Source organism: Triticum dicoccoides, chromosome 6A (genome assembly GCF_002162155.2).
Source record: "Triticum dicoccoides isolate Atlit2015 ecotype Zavitan chromosome 6A, WEW_v2.0, whole genome shotgun sequence".
Classification (NCBI taxonomy): Eukaryota; Viridiplantae; Streptophyta; class Magnoliopsida; order Poales; family Poaceae; genus Triticum; species Triticum dicoccoides.
The window spans coordinates 541,574,357-541,600,502 of record NC_041390.1 but is presented as its reverse complement, the minus strand read 5'-3'; the positions used below and the strand labels follow the sequence as shown (position 1 = coordinate 541,600,502).

General features: G+C 48.0%; 1 protein-coding gene and 1 long non-coding RNA gene across 2 annotated transcripts; one reads left to right on the top strand and one right to left on the bottom strand.

Moving 5' to 3' along the window:
- Window positions 1-8,242: 8,242 nt before the first annotated feature.
- Window positions 8,243-10,906, top strand: LOC119319607. Its single transcript, XM_037594058.1, has 4 exons — window positions 8,243-8,989; window positions 10,050-10,302; window positions 10,396-10,518; window positions 10,614-10,906. The coding sequence occupies exons 1-4, from the start codon at window positions 8,345-8,347 to the stop codon at window positions 10,643-10,645; spliced, it is 1,053 nt and encodes a 350-aa protein (XP_037449955.1). The 5' UTR covers window positions 8,243-8,344; the 3' UTR covers window positions 10,646-10,906.
- A 167-nt stretch (window positions 10,907-11,073) lies between these two features.
- Window positions 11,074-11,893, bottom strand: LOC119319658. The gene is made up of 2 exons (XR_005154552.1): window positions 11,628-11,893; window positions 11,074-11,394 (listed from the first exon to the last, which is right to left on the bottom strand). It is a non-coding gene; the product is annotated as an uncharacterized LOC119319658 (long non-coding RNA).
- Between the last annotated feature and the right edge of the window lie 14,253 nt (window positions 11,894-26,146).

Genomic DNA, 26,146 nt, shown 5'->3' with positions numbered 1-26,146 from the left:
AATTGATCAACTCTTTCACATTAGCCATTTTTATGGTACTTGTGCTTCAAAGACGAGTTTTGGTCATGGGCCCAAGGATAATTCTTCGCGTGCCATACCAATTGACTCGAACATAGGTGGCTCCGGCCACCGCCCTCTCCTTGGAGAGGTTGTATCTCATGTTTGGTCCTTGTTGTCTCTTGCCTTTATTTCTTCGTGCCGAGCTTGTGCTGTGGTGTCTCGTTTTGTTAGCTCTTTCGTGTGTTCGTTTGCTCGAAGGTTGCATTGCCAAGGCCCCCTTTCTTCTCTTTCCGAAACTTGTGTTTTCTTGGGATCATGGTACTACCGTGGCCTGCCACGGTACTACCGCGGGAACACGGTACTACCGCAACCAGCACGGCAGTAATTTTTTACTGCCGCTGGTAGAGCCGTAGTACCGCCCACGGCGTGGTACTTCCGCCCGAGTGGTACTACCGCAATGACGCGCGGTACTACCGCGTCGTAGCGAGCGCGTGGGGGTTAAGAGCGGGCAGGGGGAGTTCCAACTCCCCCATACCCATTCACTCTTTCTCCCCATGCCGCCTCTCTCTCTCCTGCCCAAGAACGGCGTCGGAGGCCCACGCCGGATCTCCGTCTCCGGCCGCTCTCCTCGGATTCCGACCGGTGGGATCGTTCCCCACCACTTCCTCCTGCCATGGAACAAGGTTTCTCCCCAAATCCCTCTCTCTTTGGTTCGTTCTTTTGCTTCTAGGTTTTTGGGGAGATGCATGTTGTTCTTGAGATTTTAGGCCAAATCTATGCAAGAGTAGGCTGTAGGAGAGTAGTAATGCGTAGAGTTTGTACTTGCTATGTTGCCCCGTGATAGATCTGATCAACCATAGTACCGCGTCGTTGTCACAGTTGTGCTCAGATCCAATTGTGGATTCGGATCTGCCGCCGTGCGGTACTACCGCGCGAGGCGCGGCACTAAAAGTTTACTGCCGCTCCGAGACACGATGCTACCGTGCCACCCTGGCATGGTACTACTGTGACTAGGAGCAGCACTAAAATTTTAGTACCACATAGCCTTGCGATACTACCGTTTTTGTCAAATCTCTCTTGTGGCAATTATCAAGTGCGAGTTCTATTTGTTTCACCTGTTTTGCTGTGGTCTTTGCATTGATCATTCTCGCTTTTCGTGTGTGTTTTGTGTTTTGTGTCTTAGGTGGTGGCTCCGGTGCCCCTGCTCGCCGTTCCAATCCCAGTCGTGACACGGGATCCAAGCGTCTGCGCAACCAAGACGAAGCTCCAGAGGGCTCCAATGCCCCCAAGCGCAATGTCAAGACCTCTGCTAGCAAGTACAAGGAACCCGCAAAGGGCATGGACGAGATACCCCTTGCTGAGTTTATCTCTCGAAGGAAGATCAACCCGTATGTGAATCCCCGGGCCAACTTCAGAGGGAATGAATTGTTTTGGACCAAGCAGCAGACTCTCATTTATCTGCATGTGATCAAGGCCAAGCAGAACACCTATGTGGATGTGCACTTGATTGACATGCATCACATGAAGCAGGATAAGCACTGTGCTTACTTTGGTGAGGCTCTGGACCTGGTGGAGCAATTTGGCATTGAGTATGTGATCTCTTTCCACCTGGACTATGACCCTGAGATTGTTGCATGGTTCTTTGCGTCGGTCCACTTCCATCCTGATGAGGAACACAACTTGACCTGGATGACTAACGGAAAACAGATGACTGCTACATGGAAGGACTTCATGGGTGTGCTTCAGGTTCCTGATGAGGGGCTCAACACGCCCGTTGGTGTTCACCCTCATGCCAAATCCAAGTCAGCTAACAAGAACAAGCTCCAGCAGTATTATGTTGAGAAGTTGCTTCCCAGTGGCAAGAAGGCGTGGGTGCTGAACCCTTTCCTGGACATCATGCACCAGATCTTCCGCAACTCCCTCTTCCCTCGCATTGGTGACAAGGACAAGGTGCATGCCTACCTTGTGGATATGCTGCTCCTTTGTGAGGAGGCGCGTCTCTCTCAGACCCAACCACTCGAGGTCTCCCATATCATGTGGTGCGAGCTTCGGTTTGTGGTGTTCAACCGTAAGGTACCCATCTATGGAACTTACCGGTTTCTGTTGATCTCGAAGACTTGGGAGAAGCTCTATCCCAATGATGAGTTTCTTGACCCTGATCGGATCCGTCATGAGTCCATCAGACTCCGTGTCAAGCCCCAGTGGGCCAACACTACTACTCGTGCTGAGGCTGAGGCTGCTAGGATGGAAGCGGATGAGGATGAGATTGAGGAGGAGGACGCAGATGAGGACCGTTCTGCTGGGTATACCCCTACCTCTACTGAGCCCTCATGGGCTAAGAAGCTGAAGGCCAAGATGAAGGCCTTGTTCTGCATGCAGGCAAAGGGGCAGTACCGGACTCACGTTGCCTCCAAGGAGAGTCGCCGCCGCGACAAAAAGATCATGAGGGTTTTTGGAGAGGAAGTTTCCGGCGGCTCCGAGGAGCACATCACTCCAGAGGCTGAGTGGATGGAAAAACAAGGCTTCAAGTGGACTGATTCTGAGGAGGAGCCCATCCCCGCCGCCGAGTCTGACGAGGAGCGTGTGAGTGATTACTCAGCTTGAGCCACCACTTGTGTTGTAGGTGTCCTCTCTGCCTTTTTGGCGTCTTGATGCCAAAGGGGGAGAGAGTGTAGGATTTGCGAGTCGTGTTTGTTTCGTTGTGTCGTTTGCTTTCATTCCGTTGAACCTCGTTTGCTTTGGTTTGGTTTGCGCTTGTGAGACTTATCTATCATATGATGTAAGACATATGCCTTCTATCGTACCTTATTGAGCTTATGCTATCTTGTGCTAGTTATATTATGCTCATGTTTACTATCTTGCTTAGTGTTGCCTTGTTGTTGCAAGATATGCCTTGTCTATAAAATATAGGGGGAGTGCTGATCCTAGTATGTGTGACGTGCAGTCCAAAGCACTTATCTAGATAGCACACATCTAGGGGGAGCCCGTCGATATTTTATAGATGTGGGGTTTGCCCTTGTTCATTTTATCTCCTTTTGTGCAAATCCCGTATTGTCATCAATCCACCAAAAAGGGGGAGATTGTAAGGGCATATTTATCCCTTAGTTATTTTGGTGATTGATGACAATGCTTTTGCGGACTAATCATGTGCATTGAGTTTTTCAGACATCTCATCACTAGGCACAAGATGATTTTGTGCCCCTCGAAGACTATTGAAGACGGTGTTTCTCTATGTTTCTTTTCGGTGGATTTGAGTCATAGGAAAGCCGTACTATTAAGAGGGGGTCCGCTTTGGAAAGGTTAGGGTGGAATCATCACGTACACGTCTACTCCTTTTGCTCCTCCTTTCCTTTGGCTCATTGGAGCATCCTCCATCTTTTCTCGTCCATGCAAGTTGTCGTGGTTGTTGAGCTTGGGCAAAGCGGTAGTACCACAGGCCCTTGCAGTAGTATCGAGCCCAGGCGCGGTAGTACCGCAAGAGCCCATAGTAGTACCGCTCCTTGGGAGCGGCAGTACTGTGACCCCAGGCCAGGTGCTGCTGCGGTCGCGGTAGTAGGGGCGAACGTAATTTTTTACATCCGCGCCCTACGCGGTAGTACCGTGCGTTCTGGCCTGGCTCAGCAGCGTGCGCGGCAGTAAGAGCGGATGTAATTTTTTACATCCGCACCCCGCGCGGTAGTACCACTCCTGGCTTACGGTACTACCGTGTCGGATTTTTGCATTGACTCCAACTCAACGGAAGTTGCCACGGATGTATTTTTATATGTCCATGCCTTCCCAAAATCTGGTACATCCCTGCCTTGCGGCAGTACCGCAAGGGGGAGCAGTAGTACCACGCCAGCGGTTCTACCGCCCTCTGCTTCAGTGCATTTGGGCTGTCCTGGTCTGTGCTGCTCGGGCGGTAGTACCACGGAGCCCTGCGGTAGTACCGCGTGCCCGTGCGGTAGTATCGCATCCCTGGCGCGGTAGTACCGTGTTGCGCAGGCTGAGTTGGTGGATAACGGTTGGATTTGTCCCTCCACTATATAAGGGGTGTCTTCTTCTCCGAGTTGACTACCTCTTCCATCCCTAAGCTCCATTGTTGCTCCAATCTCCATTTCGCCTGATCTCTCTCCCTAGCCAATCAAACTTGTTGATTTTCTAGGGATTGGTTGAGAAGGCCCCGATCTACACTTCCACCAAGAGAAATTTGATTCCCCCCACTAATCCCTTGCGGATCTTGTTACTCTTGGGTGTTTGAGCACCCTAGACGGTTGAGGTCACCACGGAGCCATATTCCATTGTGGTGAAGCTTCGTGGTGTCGTTGGGAGCCTCCAATTAAGTTGTGGAGATTGCCCCAACCTTGTTTGTAAAGGTCCGGTCGCCGCCTTCAAGGGCACCAATAGTGGAATCACGACATCTCGCATTGTGTGAGGGCGTGAGGAGAATATGGTGGCCCTAGTGGCTTCTTGGGGAGCATTGTGCCTCCACACCGCTCTAACGGAGACGTACTTCCCCTCAAAAGGAAGGAACTTCGGTAACACATCCTCATCTTCATCGGCTCCACTCTTGGTTATCTCGTGCCTTTACTTGTGCAAGCTTATTTGTGTTATATCTCTTGCTTGCTTGTGTGCTTTATAGGTTGCCCACCTAGTTGCATATCTAGACAACCTAATTTGATGCAAAGTTTAAATTGGTAAAGAAAAGCTAAAAATTGTTAGTTGCCTATTCACCCCCCCCCTCTAGTCAACTATATCGATCCTTTCACCTGGACTAGGGGGTCCTCGGGGATCCGGGTTGTGTGATGTGGGCCGGATTGATGGGCCGTGAAGATACAAGATCCAGGACCTTCCCCCGTGTCCGGATGGGACTCTCCTTTGCATGGATGGCAAGCTTGACGTCCGGATGTATAGTTTCCTTCTCCTGTAAACCGACCTTGTACAACCCTTGCCCCCTCCGGTGTCTATATAAACCGGAGGGTTTAGTCCGTAGAGGCAATCATAATCATACAGGTTAGTTATCTAGGGTTTAGCCATTACGATCTCGTGGTAGATCAACTCTTGTAACCCCTATATTCATCAAAGTCAATCAAGCAGGAAGTAGGGTATTACCTCCATTAAGAGGGCCCGAACCTGGGTAAACATCGTGTCCCCGCCTCCTGTTACCTTCGATCCTTAGATACACAGTTTGGGACCCCCTACCCGAGATCTGCCAGTTTTGACACCGACGGCCGCCATCATCCCCTGCCTGGGCTTCGCCCCGTGGAGCTCTGGTGGCGGTGAGGAGAGGGCGGCGGTGGCTTGAAGCCCTAGATTGGATCAGGAGGGAGGGGGTCAAGGAGAGGGGCGGAGACGGCTCAAGGAGAGGGGTCCGTGGGCTCGCATACGTGATGGGAGAAGATCACAATCTAGATCATGAGCTAGGGTTAGTGAAATTTGCCCCGTCGCCTCTCTCGCCCGCTCTTTTGGGCCACCCGACTTTCTTCCTTCTCTCATCTATACATACTCCTGGCGCCTCTGAATCACCAGGGCCCCTCCTCTGCCCCGGAATTGCCGTCCCTATCACAGCATGGTATGGCCGTGTGAGTAGAAACATAGTACTCCATATGATGCCAAAATATTTGAGCAGTAGTTCTCATGTATATGTCCCCATGCATGTAAATTGAATCCGTATACATGTGCCAGCAGCAGACTAACAGTACAGGTGGACCTTAACGGTAATTAGATACAGTACTTGATTTGATTAATTAGGCAATTCTTCAGTCGACTCATAACATTTTCAGATCTGCCATACTTATCTTCTTTTCAAATTTTCTTTAACACATTATATTAGATGGTCAAGTTTTTTTTATAGACGAAGTACAACAATGTTGCAGAAATTCTCTACAACATAAAGTTTAATCTTATCCAACCATGTTATTTTGGTGACCTCTCCTGTTTCAATGCATCTGAAAATTGATGATTTTTAGGTATTTTCTGTATGTTTAGCTAGAGTCTGGTCTACAAAAAAAAGTTTGTTGTAGAAGCTAGTGTTCTACTTGCATCAACTTGGTTTCTTTCAGATGATCAGGGGAGCTGCATGGTGCTCATTAATTTGCCTAAAGCAAAGAGATAGTATTGCATGAATGCTTCAGTCGCAATGCACCTCTACCTCTGGTTCTAAAGTGATTGATGTATGTGTGGAGGAACAATCGCATATACAAGAGCTCGAAAATGTCAAAATTGAGAGCAGATGGCATTCTTTTTATGAATTGTGTAGAAAAAAACTTTTCCTATTTACCCAAAACCACCACACTTGGGGTTAGGGTAACAACTTAGGGGGTGTTGTTTCAGAAGTCCTAGGACTTTTTCTAGTCCTAGGGACTAATCAAAAAAGACTCTCCAATAGAGTCTTTTTCTAGTCCCTGTAGAAAAAGTCCCTCCCGTTTGGTTCCTAGGGACTTTTTAGGGACTTTTTCTAGTCTCTGGGACTAAAAAGTCCCTAAACCAAACACCCCCTTAGTATCAGATTTGAACCAGGGCACAAAAAACCACCAAAATTGCACCTAATGTGTAACACGAAGCACCGATGCTAGAATTTGGTCGCGAAAACAGCAAAACGGATAAGTGGATCCCACCTGTCAGGCCGACGAGCAGCAGGTACCATCTACGGGGAGGATGGCGGCCGCGAGCAGCAGGGCCAAGCAAGAAGAGCTGGGTGATGGTAATCGATTCCTTTACCTGAACATGAACCAAACAAACTTGGGAAAAACTGATTACACCTCCTTAAAGGCTGTGATCTGATTACGTTAATGTTGCCTTTACCATTTCTGTAGCCAAACACATCCTAATTGTATGCAAGCACCACCTGTAAAGAGATCATTGGAAGTTAGGAACCCAAAAGCAAGCCAACTGAAGGAGGCCTTCCATTCGACCACCGCAAAACTCCGAAGAGTGTTCCCTGACAGAGCCACACAGAAAAGGCTACTTCATATGATGGAAACAAGTCGCCAGGTATCCTTCAAACCCCTTTGGACTTGTCTCTGGAAGATACAGAGAAAGGATTTTACATAAGGTCAAGGTAATCAATTAGATCATGAAGAACGTGAGATAAATAGAATGTCTGGTGTATAGCTCACTGAACTGCTTGCCTGAATGTGAAAATAAGAAATTTCAGGAGCAAACTCAAAAGAAGCCGAAGAATTTCAACACAGGTTTTAGCTAGCTCTTCAACAACCTACATTAGGAACCAGCCCCCCGTTAGTGGCATACAGTAGATTTCCCATAAGAAAGAACCAACCACACGAGTTAAAAGTTAAGAATTGCTATAGCTGAACCATGAGTTTGCATCTAAACTGGCAAGTGTCCCTGTGTATCTGTAGTTGTAAGTCATTAGTTCCCTTGCTAATGAAGACAAATTTGTACTGTTTTGTCATGTCAAAACCAGCCCTCTAATCAGAGGGCACTGGTAATTTATACTCCCTCCGTTCCAAATTACTCATCATGGTTTTAGTTCAGAACTAAAACCACGACGGGTAATTTGGAATGGAGGGAGTATAAACGAGGGGTGTGCAGACTGAATTGCAGCAACGGAACAACAAACAGTCAATAGATTGTATTCCTTTATTAGCTCATCGGCTCGTGAACTGTTCCGTGGAGTAACATAAATTGTTTCATCAACTTACCAGTGCTAACATGCTGAAAATCTGAAGAATCATACTAGAATTTTTGCTCTGTTTCCCTTTGGAAAAGTATGGATGATGATAGCATTAATATTAGTGATAGTTGGTCCAAAAAAGTAGTAACAAAAAGTGCAGCAAGGTACCTTACTGTATTGAAACAGTATCCTTGTGTTCATTTTCTTCCTCTCAGCTGCCTCCCTCCTTATGGCCCAAGAATTCAGCTTGTGGCACTGCTTGTTGTAAGTAAAGCCTTGAACCCAATTATGTCAACTCAGCAATGGTAACATGCTTATATGTGAATAGTCCAATCTACAATTAGTTGCAATATCTATACTAATCGCCTTGTTGTCTGTCTCCGCTTAGAAATCTGTGGATGATCAGGTGAAACCATTTGGACAGAACACTAGAAGTTGTGTCAGTATGCAGGCAAAACAAACAACATACTAGCAAGCAATGCAATTTTGGCTCCCCCTTTTATCTCTTTCATAAACCATCCTTAAGCCCCTCCTCACCGCCTCCCCCTCCGGCAAGAGCCGAGCGACGACCTGATAAATCCCCTCTCTTCAGTCTCCCTCCCCGTTTTCCTCCCGCCCCCGAGTAACCGCTCTCCCCACCATCTCCTTCCCCCCTCCGCCCTCCACAAGAACCTCAGCAAGAAACCAACCCGTCTTCCCCTCTGCTCCCCACCCACCCATCGTCGAGAGATGGACGACGTGCAGCGGACCGAGGCCCTGCTCCTGGCGGCGCGCTTCCTGACGGGAGGCGCCGCCAACTTCGCCGTCGCCTTGCCCAAGACTGCTCTGCCCGCCGCAGCCGCGCAGCTGGCCCAGCGTGCTCGGGAGATCGCAGATTCTGCGGACGAGTCTGAGTTCGACAGCTCCGGCCTGCGCGCCGCCGCCGACATGCTGTCGCAGGCAGACGCGGGCAGCAGGCCCCGGGCCATCACGGACCTGCTGCGGGAGTGCTTCCTGTTGGAGGGGCTCGCGGCCGGGAGAGACGCGGCTGCTTCGGAGGGCCTCAGGCGAGGCATCCTGGACTTGGCGATGGCCGGGGGGACCCTCCTCCGCGTCCTCCCGACCCGCCGTTGGGATTTCTTGCTCGCGGCGGAGATGGCGCAGGATCGTGAGGAGGCCCGCGAGAGGGACGGGGCCCGCGAGGACGAGGCCGCGCCCGCGACGGCCAAGGTGGTTGCTGACGCCGCGACGGCGGCGGGATGGTGGTCGCGGCTCGCGAGCCGGTTCTCCAAGAAGAAGTGGCTGAGCGGCGGCGAGGAGACGGACCCCGAAGCTCAGTCGCTGCTAGCACGCAGCCAGCCTGACCCCAGCCCCAGCCCCAGCCGCTCCCCCTCGGTGAGTAGTTCTCGAGTCTTCAGATGACATGATAAGAATCTACCGATGTGAATGCATACACAAATCCAACATCAGAAACGTGAGCTCAGATTATATTGGCTCGATAAGCCAACATTTGATCTTATACAGCTGATTCTGTTGATATGTCAACATGAAGTCAGTTACAGTATATTTCTGTCGCAAGATATATGAATAGTGGATATCAGTTGCGTGTACAATAACATGGCATTATCTATTGCCATTTCTCAGATTATGGTTCCAATTTTTGCATAGTTTTGAGATGATGGTTTGTGCACGGCTCTTGACATATCTAGTTTTACTGTTGCGCGTCACGCTCACATTCAGGTTTACCCATTAAAATAATTTGCATTAGTGCTCAACAATGCAAGAGTTGTATCTTTAGGAACGTGAACTTCCTATTAGAGTTGAATTTTGTGCAATGGTGGAAGATTCTTTTTTCTAGGGAGCAAGAGTAGAAGATGCTGTTCGTTAGAGGATAGAATATTGCAATATTTCCTCTGTCTGTCTCGCATCTAATCGTGATGTGATAAGGAAACTGTCATGAAATTATTTGTATCAATATATTGATTATGGTTTAATTTTTAACATATCTCCCCACCACATACATCTATCATCACATTATAATTCAGATTGTTAGAATTTTACCAAATGTTTCTACCAACCAGGTTTTCTCGAACATTTTACACATTTCTTTCCTTGAGATGGACATGCTTTCATGGTCTAGTTCATATGATGATGGAATGCTAGTAGCAGCAAATCCAAACAGCTGATGTATGATCAGTGTTTGTATGTCAAGTTCCGCTTTGGTTCATAGTATTTTTGGTCTTAAAAAGAAACTCCAAGCTAGCAGTAGTACTATTTTATCTACACTAGGTGGTGCTAGATTGCTAGATGATCAGTGTTCAGAGAAGAGATATCAAATAACTTCTTTGCTGTGTAGCAGTAGATGTTTCTTTTGAATTGAGGGTTATTACTCTGAAGTACAGTACCAGATAATCAGCTGGAGTAATATTGCCATATTGGCGTTGACTTTGAGCAGGACTCGTCGCCGCCATGGGGCAACTGGCTCAGTGTCCAGATGTTTGCGCTCTCTGGGTCGATGTGCCTGCTTCCGTACATGGGTCCTGCCGCGCTGCTCGGTAAAGACTATTCAGATAACTACAGGTGGTGGGTTCACCTTGTATTTCAGATAGTGTTTTGCTTGGTGGTCGTGGGAGTACCCTGCGCCTTGTCCGGACGGTCACGGATCGAGGAGCAGTATGCCCGTTTCGCCGCTCACCTCGGGATGTTGGGTATGTGCGTTTTCTTCTTCTTGTCTCACGGCCACCAATACAGTTTCTTTGATTCAGAGTTTTTGGGATGAACTAATGGTTATGTGATAATAGGTATCACCGTGAACATCATCATGTTCTCTCACTGGATGCTGGCCGCCAATGCCCTGTACATCATGTGGGCTTTCCTAGTGCTGGCCAGCCTATGCTTCCTCGTGTATTGGATAGTGGATATGGGTACGAATTCTTGCCTCTCTTGCTCTTTATACTGTTTATTTGTGTGTGCATTTGCGAAATTTGTACTAACCCTTTTGCATGAATGTCAAATGCAGTGTTGTATGGTAGGCGAGGTATAAGCAACTAGGAGAACAAGCAGCAAGCAGGCACTGGAAGCTGCTTTCATGCAAGAAGATGCACCATCAGCAATCAAACGACAAATGTGTGCTCTTCTCAATTTTGAATGTGGCCGCAAGGGTTGAAGCTTCGGGCTTCTTTGAAATGAATGTGTGATACTGATGCATGTAGTTGGATCCATGGAAACTTGTCTTTTGCTTTTTCTCTCTTGAAGGCAAGCTATAAACTGCTTATGTGAATTCTTCACTTTTTCTAGATAATTGAAGTACATTCGGACCCCCGATTTCTGTCAATTTAGGTTTGAACCGCCTTTAACTTGCCTACCACCTAAACATATGCATAACATGATAAACCTGACACCAAAAGCCCCGAGACTAAATGCAGTAGAGTTGACACCCCGGTTGCAAATCTGGGATAGCAGAATGATGACAAATATAATGGAACAATGTAGGTTCTGTATGCAAACGATTCACCACAAGATTTTCTAGGATATGATTCAATACAAAATGAATGTATGCTTTACCCCTCATAACGCAAATTTTACACTGAAAAGTTCCTGTTAATCACTGATATGATCTAGGACGGAGTAGGTGTCTGCATAACTTCATGTGTTAAGCACCAAAAGAATCCTGCCGGCACGAGAGAAAGGATCAAAAGAAGTATCATTGTAAAGGTGTCCTGCAATTCTTGATTCTGGTACACAAACCGCGCCACCAAGAGCCAAACCGCCCATGCGATGCCACCTGTGAGTGTAAAACCCTGGGAAATCATGGTGAATCTGTCAGAGCGCATACATAATCGCGCACCACTCGGTGAGATTTACCGGCGCCGATTCCCATCATACATAATACAACGAGCTGAATAACTAGCGAGTAAATTCAGGCATTGAGTATGTTCGGTTCAACCACTGAATATTTGAAACGTCTGTGAACTCTGCAGAGCTATAGTAAGATAAGAGGATCGACCAAGGAAGGAGATGTACTATTACGTACCCTGATGAAGATTGACCAGAATTTTATCTGGGCGGCGGTCCGCCGTGGTGGCCGGCCTTCTTCCATCCCGCGGAAGGAAAGGTCCCCCTGGATCGCTGGAGTTCCCGGCGGCTGCAACAACGGAGCAGAGCGAGATTGGTCGCGTTGACGGGACGATTTCATCAGAAGCAGGTGACTACCGGCTAAAAACGGGAATCCAGCCATGGATGGAGCCCGCCGGCGCCTGACGTCAACTCGTCAACAGAGGAGATTTTATGGTTTCAGATAGGTCGATGAGGAGTCTTTCTTGTAGAGAGAAGAGAGGTCGTCCTCGGCTTGACTTCATGGTTTCTAGTATAATTGATCTTGTTTCGGCTTTCTTTCTTTTTTTTCAAAATCGGAGGAGTCCAAATGCCTCTATCAATTACAGTAATTAATAATTTCGCATTTTTTACAGTAATTAAGAAGAATATAATTGTCCATCGAATTAACAAAAAATTGAGTGAAAACCGTTACAACAAACACAAGTCACACCCATGCAACATGACCGTGCATGTTGCACCACCGGACGGCATGGCCACCGAGGCACACTAAACACATGCCGCCAAGAAGAAATATGCTATCGAGGTCGGAACAAGTGTCATCATCATACTTATCTCGTGGCAAGTCACTCAATTTCACCATCGACCCCCCGCCAAAGAAAAGATCACCATAGACAACCATGAAGTGGGTTCTCATCACGAAAGCCACACAAGAATCCACACCGGCCCATGTCAAATAGCCGAACACCCCCGCTAGTAGCTAAGCATCTCTTATTCGAAGGCGAGCAATGGAAGACAAATATGCAATGTCTGTGCACCGCATAGGATCACCACCACTAGGTGCCCATCACCTGTCATTGTCACTGCCTAGACGACACCACCATAGCCCCTGATTGCACAACAATGAAAAAAAAAGCGCGGAGACCCGCAAACCCACCGGAAACCCGACTACGGTAAACCTTGTCGCGGCTCAAGCACCGCTCAACACCGTCGTAGTTCTTGCACAAGGCACCACGCTAACTGCACGTCGTCCGACGGACACCTACCAACCGCGATGTCACACACATCGAGTCCTAGGTATGCTCAAGAAGGTCACGTCTTTTTGAGAAAACGCACCAAAGGGAAGGGCTACATGGGAGACCACATTGTCTGACCCTACTGTTGTTGAGGGATTTACATAAGTCCTAGCAGTGGTACTAGAGGGAGTGCGTGGAATTTATAGTCGATGAGACGTCTTGTTAGGAGACCACACATAACACAAAGTCACACGACATACACAGGTTCAGGCCCCCAATGCGGGTAAAAGCCTGACTCCCCCCCCCCCTTAGTATTTTCCTTACACATGTGGAAACACGAAGTGGATGAGGGCAGCGACGCTAGGGTTTTTCCCAAGCAGCTCCTGAAGCGACACATGCAACAGGGTGGTTTTTTCCCCTCATGTTGAACTTTTTCACTTGAACTGTTGGAAATATGCCCTAGAGGCAATAATAAATTGGTTATTATTATATATTTCATTGTTCATGATAATCGTTTATTATCCATGCTAGAATTGTATTGATAGGAAACTCAGATACATGTGTGGATACATAGACAACACCATGTCCCTAGTAAGCCTCTAGTTGACTAGCTCGTTGATCAATAGATGGTTACGGTTTCCTGACCATGGACATTGGATGTCGTTGATAACGGGATCACATCATTAGGAGAATTATGTGATGGACAAGACCCAATCCTAAGCCTAGCACAAAGATCGTGTAGTTCGTATGCTAAAGCTTTTCTAATGTCAAGTATCATTTCCTTAGACCATGAGATTGTGCAACTCCCGGATACCGTAGGAGTGCTTTGGGTGTGCCAAACGTCACAACATAACTGGGTGGCTATAAAGGTACACTACAGGTATCTCCGAAAGTGTTTGTTGGGTTGGCACGAGTCGAGACTGGGATTTGTCACTCCGTGTAAACGGAGAGGTATCTCTGGGCCCACTCGGTAGGACATCATCATAATGTGCACAATGTGACCAAGGAGTTGATCACGGGATGATGTGTTACGGAACGAGTAAAGAGACTTGCCGGTAACGAGATTGAACAAGGTATCGGGATACCGACGATCGAATCTCGGGCAAGTATCGTACCGCTGGACAAAGGGAATTGAATACGGGATTGATAGAATCCTCGACATCGTGGTTCATCCGATGAGATCATCGTGGATCATGTGGGAGACAACATGGGTATCCAGATCCCGCTATTGGTTATTGACCGGAGAACGTCTCGGTCATGTCTACATGGTTCCCGAACCCGTATGGTCTACACACTTAAGGTTCGATGACGCTAGGGTTATAGGGAAAGTATGTACGCGGTTACCGAATGTTGTTCGGAGTCCCAGATGAGATCCTGGACGTCACGAGGAGTTCCAGAATGGTCCGGAGGTAAAGATTAATATATAGGAAGTATGGTTTTGGCCACCGGAAGTGTTCCGGGCATCACCGGTAGTGTACCGGGACCACTGGAGGGGTCCGGGGGTCCACCAGGTGGGGCCACCAGCCCCGAAGGCATACATGGGCCAATAGTGGGAAGGGACCAGCCCCTAGGTGGGCTGGGGCGCCTCCCCACCAAGGCCCATGCGCCTCAAGAGGAGAGGGGGCAAACCCTAGGCGCAGATGGGCCCTAAGGCCCACCCTAGGTGCGCTCCCCTCTCCCTCCCCTTGGCCGCCTCCCAGATGGGATCTGGGGGCTGCCGCCACCCCTAGGGAGGGAACTCTAGGTGGGGGCGCAGCCCCTCCCCTCCCCCTATATATACTTGAGGTTTGGGGTTGCCCAACACATGTGATTTGCTCTCCCTGTTGGCGCAGCCATACCCCTCTCCCTCCTCGTCTCTCGTAGTGCTTGGCGAAGCCCTGCTGGAGTCCCGCGCTCCTCCACCACCACCACGCCGTCGTGCTGCTGCTGGATGGAGTCTTCCCCAACCTCTCCTTCTCCCCTTGTTGGATCAAGGCGTAGGAGACGTCACTGGGCTGTATGTGTGTTGAACGCGGAGGTGCCGTCCATTCGGCACTAGGATCATCGGTGATTTGGATCACGACGAGTACGACTCCATCAACCCCGTTCACTTGAACGCTTCCGCTTAGCAATCTACAATGGTATGTAGATGCACTCTCCTTCCCCTCGTTGCTAGATTACTCCATAGATTGATCTTGGTGATGCGTAGAAAATTTTGAATTTCTGCTACGTTCCCCAATAGTGGCATCATGAGCTAGGTCTATGCGTAGTTTCTATGCACGAGTAGAACACAAAGTAGTTGTGGGCGTTGATTTTGTCAATTTACTTGCCGTTACTAGTCTTATCTTGATTCGGCGGCATTGTGGGATGAAGCGGCCCGGACCAACCTTACATGTACGCTTACATGAGACCGGTTCCACCAACTGACATGCACTAGTTGCATAAGATGGCTGGCGGGTGTCTGTCTCTCCCACTTTAGTCGGATCGGATTCGATGAACAGGATCCTTATGAAGGGTAAATAGAAATTGGCAATTCACGTTGTGGTTTTGGCGTAGGTAAGAAACGTTCTTGCTAGCAACCTATAGCAGCCACGTAAAAACTTGCAACAACAATTAGAGGACGTCTAACTTGTTTTTGCAGCAAGTGTTTTGTGATGTGATATGGCCAAAGGATGTGATGAATGATATATGTGATGTATGAGATGATCATGTTCTTGTAATAGGAATCACTACTTGCATGTCGATGAGTGTGACAACCGGCAGGAGCCATAGGAGTTGTCTTAATTTATTTATGACCTGCGTGTCAACATAAACGTCATGTAATTACTTTACTTTATTGCTAACCGTTAGCTGTAGTAGTAGAAGTAATAGTTGGCGAGACAACTTCATGAAGACACGATGATGGAGATCATGGTGTCATGCCGGTGATGATGATCATCATGGAGCCCCGAAGATGGAGATCAAAAAGGAGCAAAGTGATGATGGCCATATCATGTCACTATTTGATTGCATGTGATGTTTATCATGTTTTACATCGTATTTGCTTAGAACGACGGTAGCTTAAATAAGATGATCCCTCACTAAAATTTCAAGAAAGGTGTTTCCCCTAACTGTGCACCGTTACGAAGGTTCGTTATTTCGAAGCACCACATGATGATCGGGTGTGATAGATTCTAACGTTCGAATACAACGGGTGTAAGCCAGATTTACACAGCAAAAACACTTAGGTTGACTTGACGAGCCTAGCATGTACAGACATGGCCTCAGAACATGGAAGACCGAAAGGTCGAGCATGAGTCGTATAGAAGATACGATCAACATGAAGATGTTCACCGATGATGACTAGTCCGTCTCACGTGATGATCGGACATGGCCTAGTTAACTCGAATCATGTTTCACTTAGATGACTAGAGGGATGTCTATCTGAGTGGGAGTTTATTAAATATTTTGATTAGATGAACTCAATTATCATGAACATAGTCAAAAGATCTTCGCAAATTATGTCGTAGCTCGCGCTTCAGTTCTACTGTTTAGATATGTTCCTAGAGAAAATTTAGTTGAAAGATATTGTAAGCAATGATGCGGACTAGGTCCGTAGTCCGAGGAGTGTCCTCACTGCTACACAGAAGGCTTACGTTTTTTATGTACCGCTCGATGTGAAAACCCCTACAACGTCGTCTGTGGATGTTGTGAACACCTGACAGACACATCCTGATGACTACTTGATAGTTTAGTGCACCATACTTCACGGCTTAGAATCGGGATTCCAATGACATTTTGAACGCCATAGAACATATGAGATGTTCCAAGAGATGAAATTGGGATTTCAGGCTCATGCCCATGTTGAGAGGTGTGAGACCTCTGACAAGTTCTTTTGCCAACAAGATGGAGGAGAATAGCTCAGCTAGTGAGCATGTGCTCAGAATGTCTGGGTGCTACAATCACTTAAATCAAGTGGGAGTTAAACTTCCAGATAAGATAGTGATTGATAGAGTTCTCTAGCCACTATCACTAAGCTACTAGATCTTCGTGATGAACTATGACATGCAAGGGATGGAATTGATCCCGGAGCTGTTCGCGGTGCTTAAGACCGCAAAAGGTAGAAATCAAGAAGGAGCATCAAGTGTTGATGGTTTAACAAGACCACTGGTTTCAAGAAGGGCAAGGGCTAGAAGGGAAACTTCATGGATGGCAAACCAGCTGCCGCTCCAGTGAAGGAACCAAAGGTTGAAACCAAACCCGAGACTAGGTGCTTCTATTGTAAGGGGAACGGTCACTGGTAGCGGAATTACCCCAAATGCATGGTAGATAAGAAGGCTGGCAGCTTCAACAAAGTATATACGTGTTATTAATGTGTACCTCACTAGTACTCCTGGTAGCACCTGGGTATTGGATACCGGTTCAGTTGCTATTATTGGTGACTTGAAGCAAAAGCTACGGACTAAACAAAGACTAGCTAAGGGCAAGGTGACGATGTATGTTGGAAGTGTTTCCAAAGTTGATGAGATCACCATCGCACGCTCCATCTGCCTTCGGGATTAGTATTGAACCTAGATAAATATTATTAGGTGTCTACGTTGAGCATGAATATGATTATATCATGTTCATTGCAATACGGTTATTCATTTAAGTTAGAGAATAATGGTTGTTCTGTTTACATGAATAATACCTTTCATGGTCATGCACCCTATGTGAATGGTTCATTGAATCTCGGTCGTGGTAATACACATGTTCACGCCAAAAGATGTAGAGTTAATAATGATAGTACCACTTTCTTGTGGCACTGCCGCTTAGGTCATATTGGCGTAAGATGCATGAAGAAACTCCATATCGATGGATGTTTGGAGTCACTTGATTTTGAATCGCTTGACACATGCGAGCCATGCCTCATGGGCAGGATAACTAAGACCCCGTTTTTAGGTACAATGAAATGGGCAAGTGACTTGTTGGAAATCATGCATGCTGATGCGTGTGATCCAATGAAAATTGAAGCGTGCGGTGGATATCGCTATTTTCTCATCTTCACTGACGATTTGGGTAGATATAGGTATATCTACTTAATGAAGCACAAGTCTGAAATGTTTGAAAAGTTCAAGCGTTTTCAGAGTGAAGTTAAGAATCATCATAACAATAAGATCATGTTCCTACGATCTGATCAAAAGAGGATTTTCTGAGTTATGAGTTTGGCAATCAGTTAAGACATTGTGGAATTGTTTCACAGTTGAAGCCACCTGGAACACCACAAGGTAATGGTGTGTCCGGACGTCGTAATCGAACCCTATGAGATTTGGTGCGATCCATGATGTCTCATACCAATCTACCATTTTCATTTTGAGGTTATGCGTTAGAGACAACTGCATTCACTTTAGATAGGACACCATCTAAGTTCGTTGAGACGACGTCGTATGAACATTGGTTTGGCAAGAAACCAAAGTTGTCATTTCTTAATATTTGGGGCTGCGATGCTTAAGGCTTCAGCCGGAGAAGCTCGAACCCTAAGCGGACAAACACATCTTCATAGGATACCCAAAGGTGACAGTTGGGTATACCTTCTATCTCAGATCCGAGGGCAAATTGTTTGTCGCTAAGAACGGGTCATTTCTCGAGAAGGAGTTTCTCTCGAAAGAATTGAGTGGGAGGAAGATAGAACTTGATGAGGTTGTCGAACCTTTACTTCAACCAGAGAGTGATGCGACACAGAAAGATGTTTTCTGTGGCACCTACGTCTATTGAATAGGAAGTTAATGATAGTGATCATGAAGCTTCGGATCAAGTTGCTATCGAACCTCGTAGGTCGACAAGGATATGTACTACTCCTAAGTGGTACGGTAATCCTGTCTTAGATATCATGTTGTTAGACAACAATGAACCTACGAGCTAGGGAGAAGCGATGGTGGGCCCGTATTCCGACAAATGGTTAGAAGCCATGAAATCCGAGATAGGATCCATATATCAGAACAAAGTATGGACTTTGGTGGACTTGCCCGATGATCGGCAAGCCATCAAGATAAATGGATCTTTAAGAAGAAGACGGACGTGGGCGGTAATGTTACCGTCTATGAAGCTCGACTTGTGGGAAAGAGTCTTTTCACAAGTTCAAGGAGTTGACTACGATGAGAATTTCTCACCCGTAGCGATGCTTAAGTCCGTCGGAATCATGTTAGCATTAGCTGTATTTTTCGATTATGAAATCTAACAGATGGATGTCAAAGCAAGTTTTCTTACCAGTTTTCGTAAGAAAAGTTGTATGTGATACAATAAAAGGTTTTGACGATCCTAAGAATGCTAAAAGGTATGCTAGCTCCAGCAATCCTTCTATGGACTAGAGCAGGCATCTCGGAATCGGAATATATGTTTTGATGAAGTGATCAAAGCTTTTAGGTTTATACAATGTTTGCTAGAAACTTGTATTTACAAGAAAGTGAGTGGGAGCACTACAACATTTCTGATAAGTATATGTGGATGACATATTGTTGATCCGAAATAATGTAGAATTTCTGGAAAGCATAAACGGTTGTTTGAAGAGTGTTTTTTAAAGGAAGACCTGGATAAAGCTGCTTACATATTGGGCATCAAGATCTATAGAGATGGATCAAGACGCCTGATGACACTTTCAAAGAACGCACACCTTGACATGTTTTTTAAGGAGTTCAAAATAGATCAGTCAAAGAAGGGGTTCTTACCTGAGTTGTAAGGTGTGAAGTTGAGTAAGACTCAAAGCTTGACCATGGCAGAAGAAAGAGGAAGGACGAAGGTCATCCCCTATGCTTTTGTCATTGGCTCTATACGATATGCCATGCTGAAGTACCGCACCTGATGTGTGCCTTGCCACATGTCTGGCAAGAGGGTACAAAGGTGATCTAGGAGTAGATCAACAGATAGCGGTCAAAATTATCCTTAGAGGAATAAGGAAATGGTTCTCGGTTATGGAGGTGATAAAGAGTTCGACATAAAGAGTTACGTCGATGCAAGCTTGACACCTATCCGGATAGCTCTGAGTAGAGATACTGGATACGTATAATGGAGCAATATTTTGGAATAGCTCCAAGTGGAACGTGGTAGCAGCATCTACGATATGACATAAAGTTTTGCAAAATACATAGGGATCTGAATATGGCAAGACTCGTTGACTACAACCTCTCTCACAAGCATAACATGATCAACCCCAGAACTCTTTGAGTGTTTATCACATAGTGATGTGAACTAGATCATTGAGTCTAGTAGAATCTTGGATGTTGGTCACATGACGATGTGACCTGTGAGTGTTAATCACATGGCAATGTGAACTAGATTATTAACTCTAGTGCAAGTGGGAGACTGTTGCAAATATGCCCTAGAGGCAATAATAAATTGGTTATTATTATATATTTCATTGTTCATGATAATCGTTTATTATCCATGCTAGAATTGTATTGATAGGAAACTCAGATACATGTGTGGATACATAGACAACACCATGTCCCTAGTAAGCCTCTAGTTGACTAGCTCGTTGATCAATAGATGGTTACGGTTTCCTGACCATGGACATTGGATGTCGTTGATAACTGGATCACATCATTAGGAGAATTATGTGATGGACAAGACCCAATCCTAAGCCTAGCACAAAGATCGTGTAGTTCGTATGCTAAAGCTTTTCTAATGTCAAGTATCATTTCCTTAGACCATGAGATTGTGCAACTCCCGGATACCGTAGGAGTGCTTTGGGTGTGCCAAACGTCACAACGTAACTGGGTGGCTATAAAGGTACACTACAGGTATCTCCGAAAGTGTCTGTTGGGTTGGCACGAATCGAGACTAGGATTTGTCACTCCGTGTAAACGGAGAGGTATCTCTGGGCCCACTCGGTAGGACGTCATCATAATGTGCACAAATTGACCAAGGAGTTGATCACCGGATGATGTGTTACGGAACGAGTAAAGAGACTTGCCGGTAACGAGATTAAACAAGGTATCGGGATACCGACGATCGAATCTCGGGCAAGTATCGTACTGCTGGACAAAGGGAATTGAATACGGGATTGATAGAATCCTCAACATCGTGGTTCATCCGATGAGATCATCATGGATCATGTGGGAGACAACATGGGTATCCAGATCCCGCTGTTGGTTATTGACCGGAGAACGTCTCGGTCATGTCTGCATGGTTCCCGAACTCGTATGGTCTACACACTTAAGATTCGATGACGCTAGGGTTATAGGGAAAGTATGTACGCGGTTACCAAATGTTGTTCAGAGTCCCAGATGAGATCCTGAACGTCACGAGGAGTTCCGGAATGGTTCGGAGGTAAAGATTGATATATAGGAAGTATGGTTTTGGCCACCAGAAGTGTTCCAGGCATCACTGGTAGTGTACCGGGACCACCGGAGGGGTCCGGGGGTCCACCAGGTGGGGCCACCAGCCCCGGAGGCATACATGGGCCAATAGTGGGAAGGGACCAGCCCCTAGGTGGGCTGGGGCGCCTCCCCACCAAGGCCCATGCGCCTCAAGAGGAGAGGGGGCAAACCCTAGGCGCAGATGGGCCCTAAGGCCCACCCTAGGTGCGCCCCCCTCTCCCTCCCCTTGGCCGCCTCCCAGATGGGATCTGGGGGCTTCCGCCACCCCTAGGGAGGGAACCCTAGGTGGGGGCACAGCCCCTCCCCTCCCCCTATATATACTTGAGGTTTGGGGTTGCCCAACACATGTGATTTGCTCTCCCTGTTGGCGCAGCCATACCCCTCTCCCTCCTCGTCTCTTGTAGTGCTTGGCGAAGCCCTGCTAGAGTCCCGCGCTCCTCCACCACCACCACGCCGTCGTACTGCTGCTGGATGGAGTCTTCCCCAACCTCTCCTTCTCCCCTTGCTGGATCAAGGCGTAGGAGACGTCACCGGGCTGTACGTGTGTTGAACGCGGAGGTGCCGTCCGTTCGGCACTAGGATCATCGGTGATTTGGATCACGACGAGTACGACTCCATCAACCCCGTTCACTTGAACGCTTCCGCTTAGCGATCTACAATGGTATGTAGATGCACTCTCCTTCCCCTCGTTGCTAGATTACTCCATAGATTGATCTTGGTGATGCGTAGAAAATTTTGAATTTCTGCTACGTTCCCCAACATGAACATCTATGCATAATGTGACAATTAGGCACTGAAGGCATCACTGTTAACTAACATCAAAAGCTCCAAGACAAAATGCAGTAGAGTTGACATGCCCCATTGCAAATCTGAGTACCATGACCTTACCTCCATAAGGGAAACTCTAACCGATCCCCTATCTGGCACTAAGGGAGGATAAATTCGGTTATCCTCCCTTACGCCACACCTAGCGGATCCCCTAAAATGATTAGTGGAGGATATATTATCCTTCTCCGTCTAAAAAAAACCCGATCTCCCTAAATATCCTCATCGCACGCTCGGCTGAGGAATAGTGGCGCCTCCTCTCTCGCCTCCTCTTTCCTGCCACAGCCGCCTCCACGCCCCGCCGCTGCCACCGATGACCGAACCACCCACCAGAATGGATACCCTGGACCCGCCAGCCACCTTCGCTAGCTTGTCGCCGCCAGAAACGACCCCCGTGCGGTTGCCCACGCTGAAGAAGAGCTTGGGGATAAACAAAGTCGACTGGGTTCAAGCTCCGGCTCCAACCATGGCAAAGCCTGCCGGGGTGGAAAGCCCTCTTCGGTGACGGTGTGCCGCCCTCCTGTTGCTCCCCCCACATCTAAACGAGCAAGAAAACCAATGGCGGTGGCACCGTCCCTCGCCGAGGAGGCCACGAAGAGGAAGAAGAAAAAGGCCACAACGGCATCCCGCCCACGGCTGGCGCCTCGTGCATCGTCTCTAGAGACACCTTCCGGCACTGCTCCGGCGCGTCTGATGGCGGCAGCCGGCAAGAAAGGTCACGACCACCAAGTGTTCGACGTAATGCTTACAAGGTAAAAACTTCAACATTTTGGCCGGACGGTGATTGTTGGTAGCCGATGGTGATGTACTTTGCTTGTTTTGTTGTTGTAGTGCGAAGATGAACACGGCTGAACTTTTAGCATCTTTGGAGTATGTAACATCCCGAGAATCATGCCACAATAATCTCCCCTCTAATCTTGCCAAGTCATCATGTTTCTCAAGCTTAAGTGCCACTTGCTCAAATTCAAACCCAAATTCAAATTTAAATTGAAAGTCAAATTTCTATTTCTTCAAACTGTCCAAAACATGTTCGTTGGGTTGCAAATAATCACTAAGTATTTTTCATCTAGAAACCAATATTATCTTTAATGCTAAATTACCCCTGACCTATTTAAATCAGTGCCCAAAACAGCCACTTTAATACATTTGCATTTAAGAAAAAATCAAATGATTTCAAATATTACCCCAACCATTTTATAGCAGTGACAAATATTGCATGATATTTATTGAGCCAAATCCCATATTTTATAAAAGTCATTTTGTACCAAAACAATTAGCAACTGAGAGAGTAAAAAAACAGAAAAAAGAAATTAGAAAGGCCAGAGATGCTCTGCACTGCTGGGCTTCAAGTCAAACAGGACCGACCTAGCCCACCACCGGCACCCTCTTCTACCTCTGTTCATCAGGGGCTCGGTGGCCGCCGTGCAGCTGCCCACGGCCATGGATGGCCATGCGGCGGCCATCCGCACCCCTGCCCCGCCTACAAGTCAACCTAACGTCCCTCCCGAACCCTAGCTCGCCTCCCCTCGCGCCTCCATCTTCCTCTCCCTCTGGATCCACCGGAAAGTATCACAAACCATTTTTTAGGGTAGTCTAGAGCCTGTTTAAGCCTAGCTACTGGACTCGCCTTTGCCTGAATGTGAAAATAAGAAATTTCAGGACCGAACTCAAAAGAAGTCGAAGAATTTCAACACATGTTTTAGCTATCTCTTCAGCAACCTACAGTAGGAACCAGCCCCGTTAGTGGCATACAGTAGATTTCTCATAAGAAAGAACCAGCCACACGAGTTAAAAGTTAAGATTTTTTTATAGCTGAACCATGAGTTTGCATCTAAACTGGCAAGTGTCGCTGTGTATCCGTAACATAAGTTGTAAATCATCAGTTCCCTTGCTAATGAAGACAAATCTCTACTGTTTTGCCATGTCAAAACCGGCCCTCTAATCAGAGGGCACTGGTAATTTCTATAAACGAGGGGTGTGCAGACTGAGTTGCAGCAACGGAACAACAAACAGTCAATAGATTGTATTCTTTTATTAGCTCATCGGCTCGTGAACTGTTCCGTGGAGTAACATAAATTGTTTCATCAACTTACCGTGGTAACAAGCTGAAAATCTGAAGAATCATACTAGAATTTTTGCTTTGTATTAGTGATAATTGGTCTAAAAAAATATAGTAACAAAGATTGCAGCAAGGTACCTTACTGTATTGAAACAGTGTCCTTGTGTTCATTTTCTTCCTCTAAGCTCCCTCCTTAATCCTTATGAACCAAGAATTCAGCTTGTGGTACTGCTTGCTGTAAGCAAAGCCTGTAACATGACATAGAAGTATACATATAAACTTGCAGTAGCTACAGTAATCGCTTTGCTGTTCTGTCTTGGCTTAGAAACATGTGGATGATCATGATCAGGTGGAAGCCATTTCAACAGAATACTAGAAGTTTTTTTTTGAAAGATCCAGCAAAATGCTGGCTTGATTCGATTTAGCAAGAAGCAGCGGAAGAACAACATGATAAAGATCCGAAGATCAAAGAAAAAGAAAACGACAGCCCTAATAGCTGCCGAGCTACCCACCATAGACAACACGACTACAAAGTAAAAAGGGCCTGTCCTAGGCTAAGCATCACTGCCGCGTCTCTTGACCAATGCCAATATCCTCCGAAGACAGCAGCAGCTCCAACTGGGACTTTCTTTGTCAACGCACCATCTACCCTTGAAGCAGAGTGCAGGCAGATGGCGGAACTCAGTCGGTCCCAGAAAAAGCTTCGTCTTGGACTTATCAGCGATGGCGTACATTGCGCCTGGAGCTTCACCAAAAATAGCGGCGAGCACCGGAGGAGCGCCACATAGAACCTCCAAGCAGTGCCTCAAAGCGTGATGCTCCCAACAGAGGAACGACGTCGGAGACGCCGCCATCACGCCGATCCAGCTCCGGACCTAGGCTTTCGCCCGGAGACACTACCAACCAAGCCCGAGGAAGATGCCGACACACCTTGGTGGCGCCTCCAAGGAGGAAAATGACACCCTCAGGCGCCATCAGCATCGGCTCTTGTTGTGCAGGACCTTCGTCCGTATCGTCGCACACCTCCGCTCAAGCCCTTGGGAGCTCGTCCATATCCGACTCACACCGCCGCCGCCGCAGCACCTTGTTGTTGAAGTCGTGAAGGCATGGTCCACCTCCCCACGGCGAGCATGCAGAGGCCAGAACGGGCCCTGCATCCCGCATCTACCACGGCTGGAGCCTCCCTGCTCCAGCAAGCGCAGCCCTCCCAGATCCAGCGCGGCCCGTCAGTGCCCTCGACGCCCTTCACTCGTCGGCCTCCGCGGCGCCCACCTCCGTGCCAGGCCAGGAGCAGCACGGGGCGGAGCTCGGGCCCTCGTGGCGGCAGCGCGCCAGATCCGCGCCACTGCCACCGCCGGACCGCTGCCCAGCCCTCCGCCGGCCAGATCCGCACCGGCCCTCCTCCCCGCGCCCTCCTCCTCCTTCACCGCGACCCCTCTCGGCGCCCTCCTCCTCCACCTCGCCATCTCCCTGGCGTCGCACCAGATCCGCTCACGAGGACGCGCAGCTCGTCGCCGCAAGCCGCGGAAACAACCGCCCACCGCCCGACGAAGCCTCCTCCAGCCAACCATAGAACGCCTCCGACCCGAGGAGATCCGCCGTCGGGCCGCGCCCCGCCGCGAAGCCGGCCGTCCCGCGCCGTCCTGGCGCCTCGCGGGGAGGGGAAGGGCCCCGCCGCCGCCGACGTACGCGCGGGCTTTGCCCGGCGCCATCCCCTGGCGGCGGCGAGGGAGGAGGGCGAGGATGGAAGAGGGCTGCGGCGGCGGGCTGTGTTTTTCGCCCGGCCGCTCGCGGGAGCGGACGAGCGACTCAGCCTAGAATACTAGGGGCCAGCTCTTTTGGCGGCTTAAAAAATAAGCCACCTCCTCCCTACCTTTTGTCATAAGCCCCCTTCCTTATTTATTGGGGCTTCTGAACTAGTTATGGAATTACTAATCTAGAAGCCTCCATGAATTTTGGGAGCGGCTTATTTTTTAAGCTGGAGAGAGGCAACTTTATTTTTTAAGCCGCCCAAAAGAACTGGCCCTAGAAGTTGCGTCAGTACGCAGGCGAAACAACATACCCAAAATCATACTAGCAAGCAAACCAATCCCTGAGCCCCTCAACGGGCCTCGATTCCATCCAACAACATCAAACAAACAGGCTGAAGCCCCGCCTTTCACCTCACCAATTCTCTCCTCCCCTCCCCCTCCGGCAAGAGCCGAGCGACCACCTGATAAATCCTCCCGCCCCCGTCAAGAACCCAGTAACCGCTCTCCTCATCATCCCCTTCCCCCCTCCGCCCACC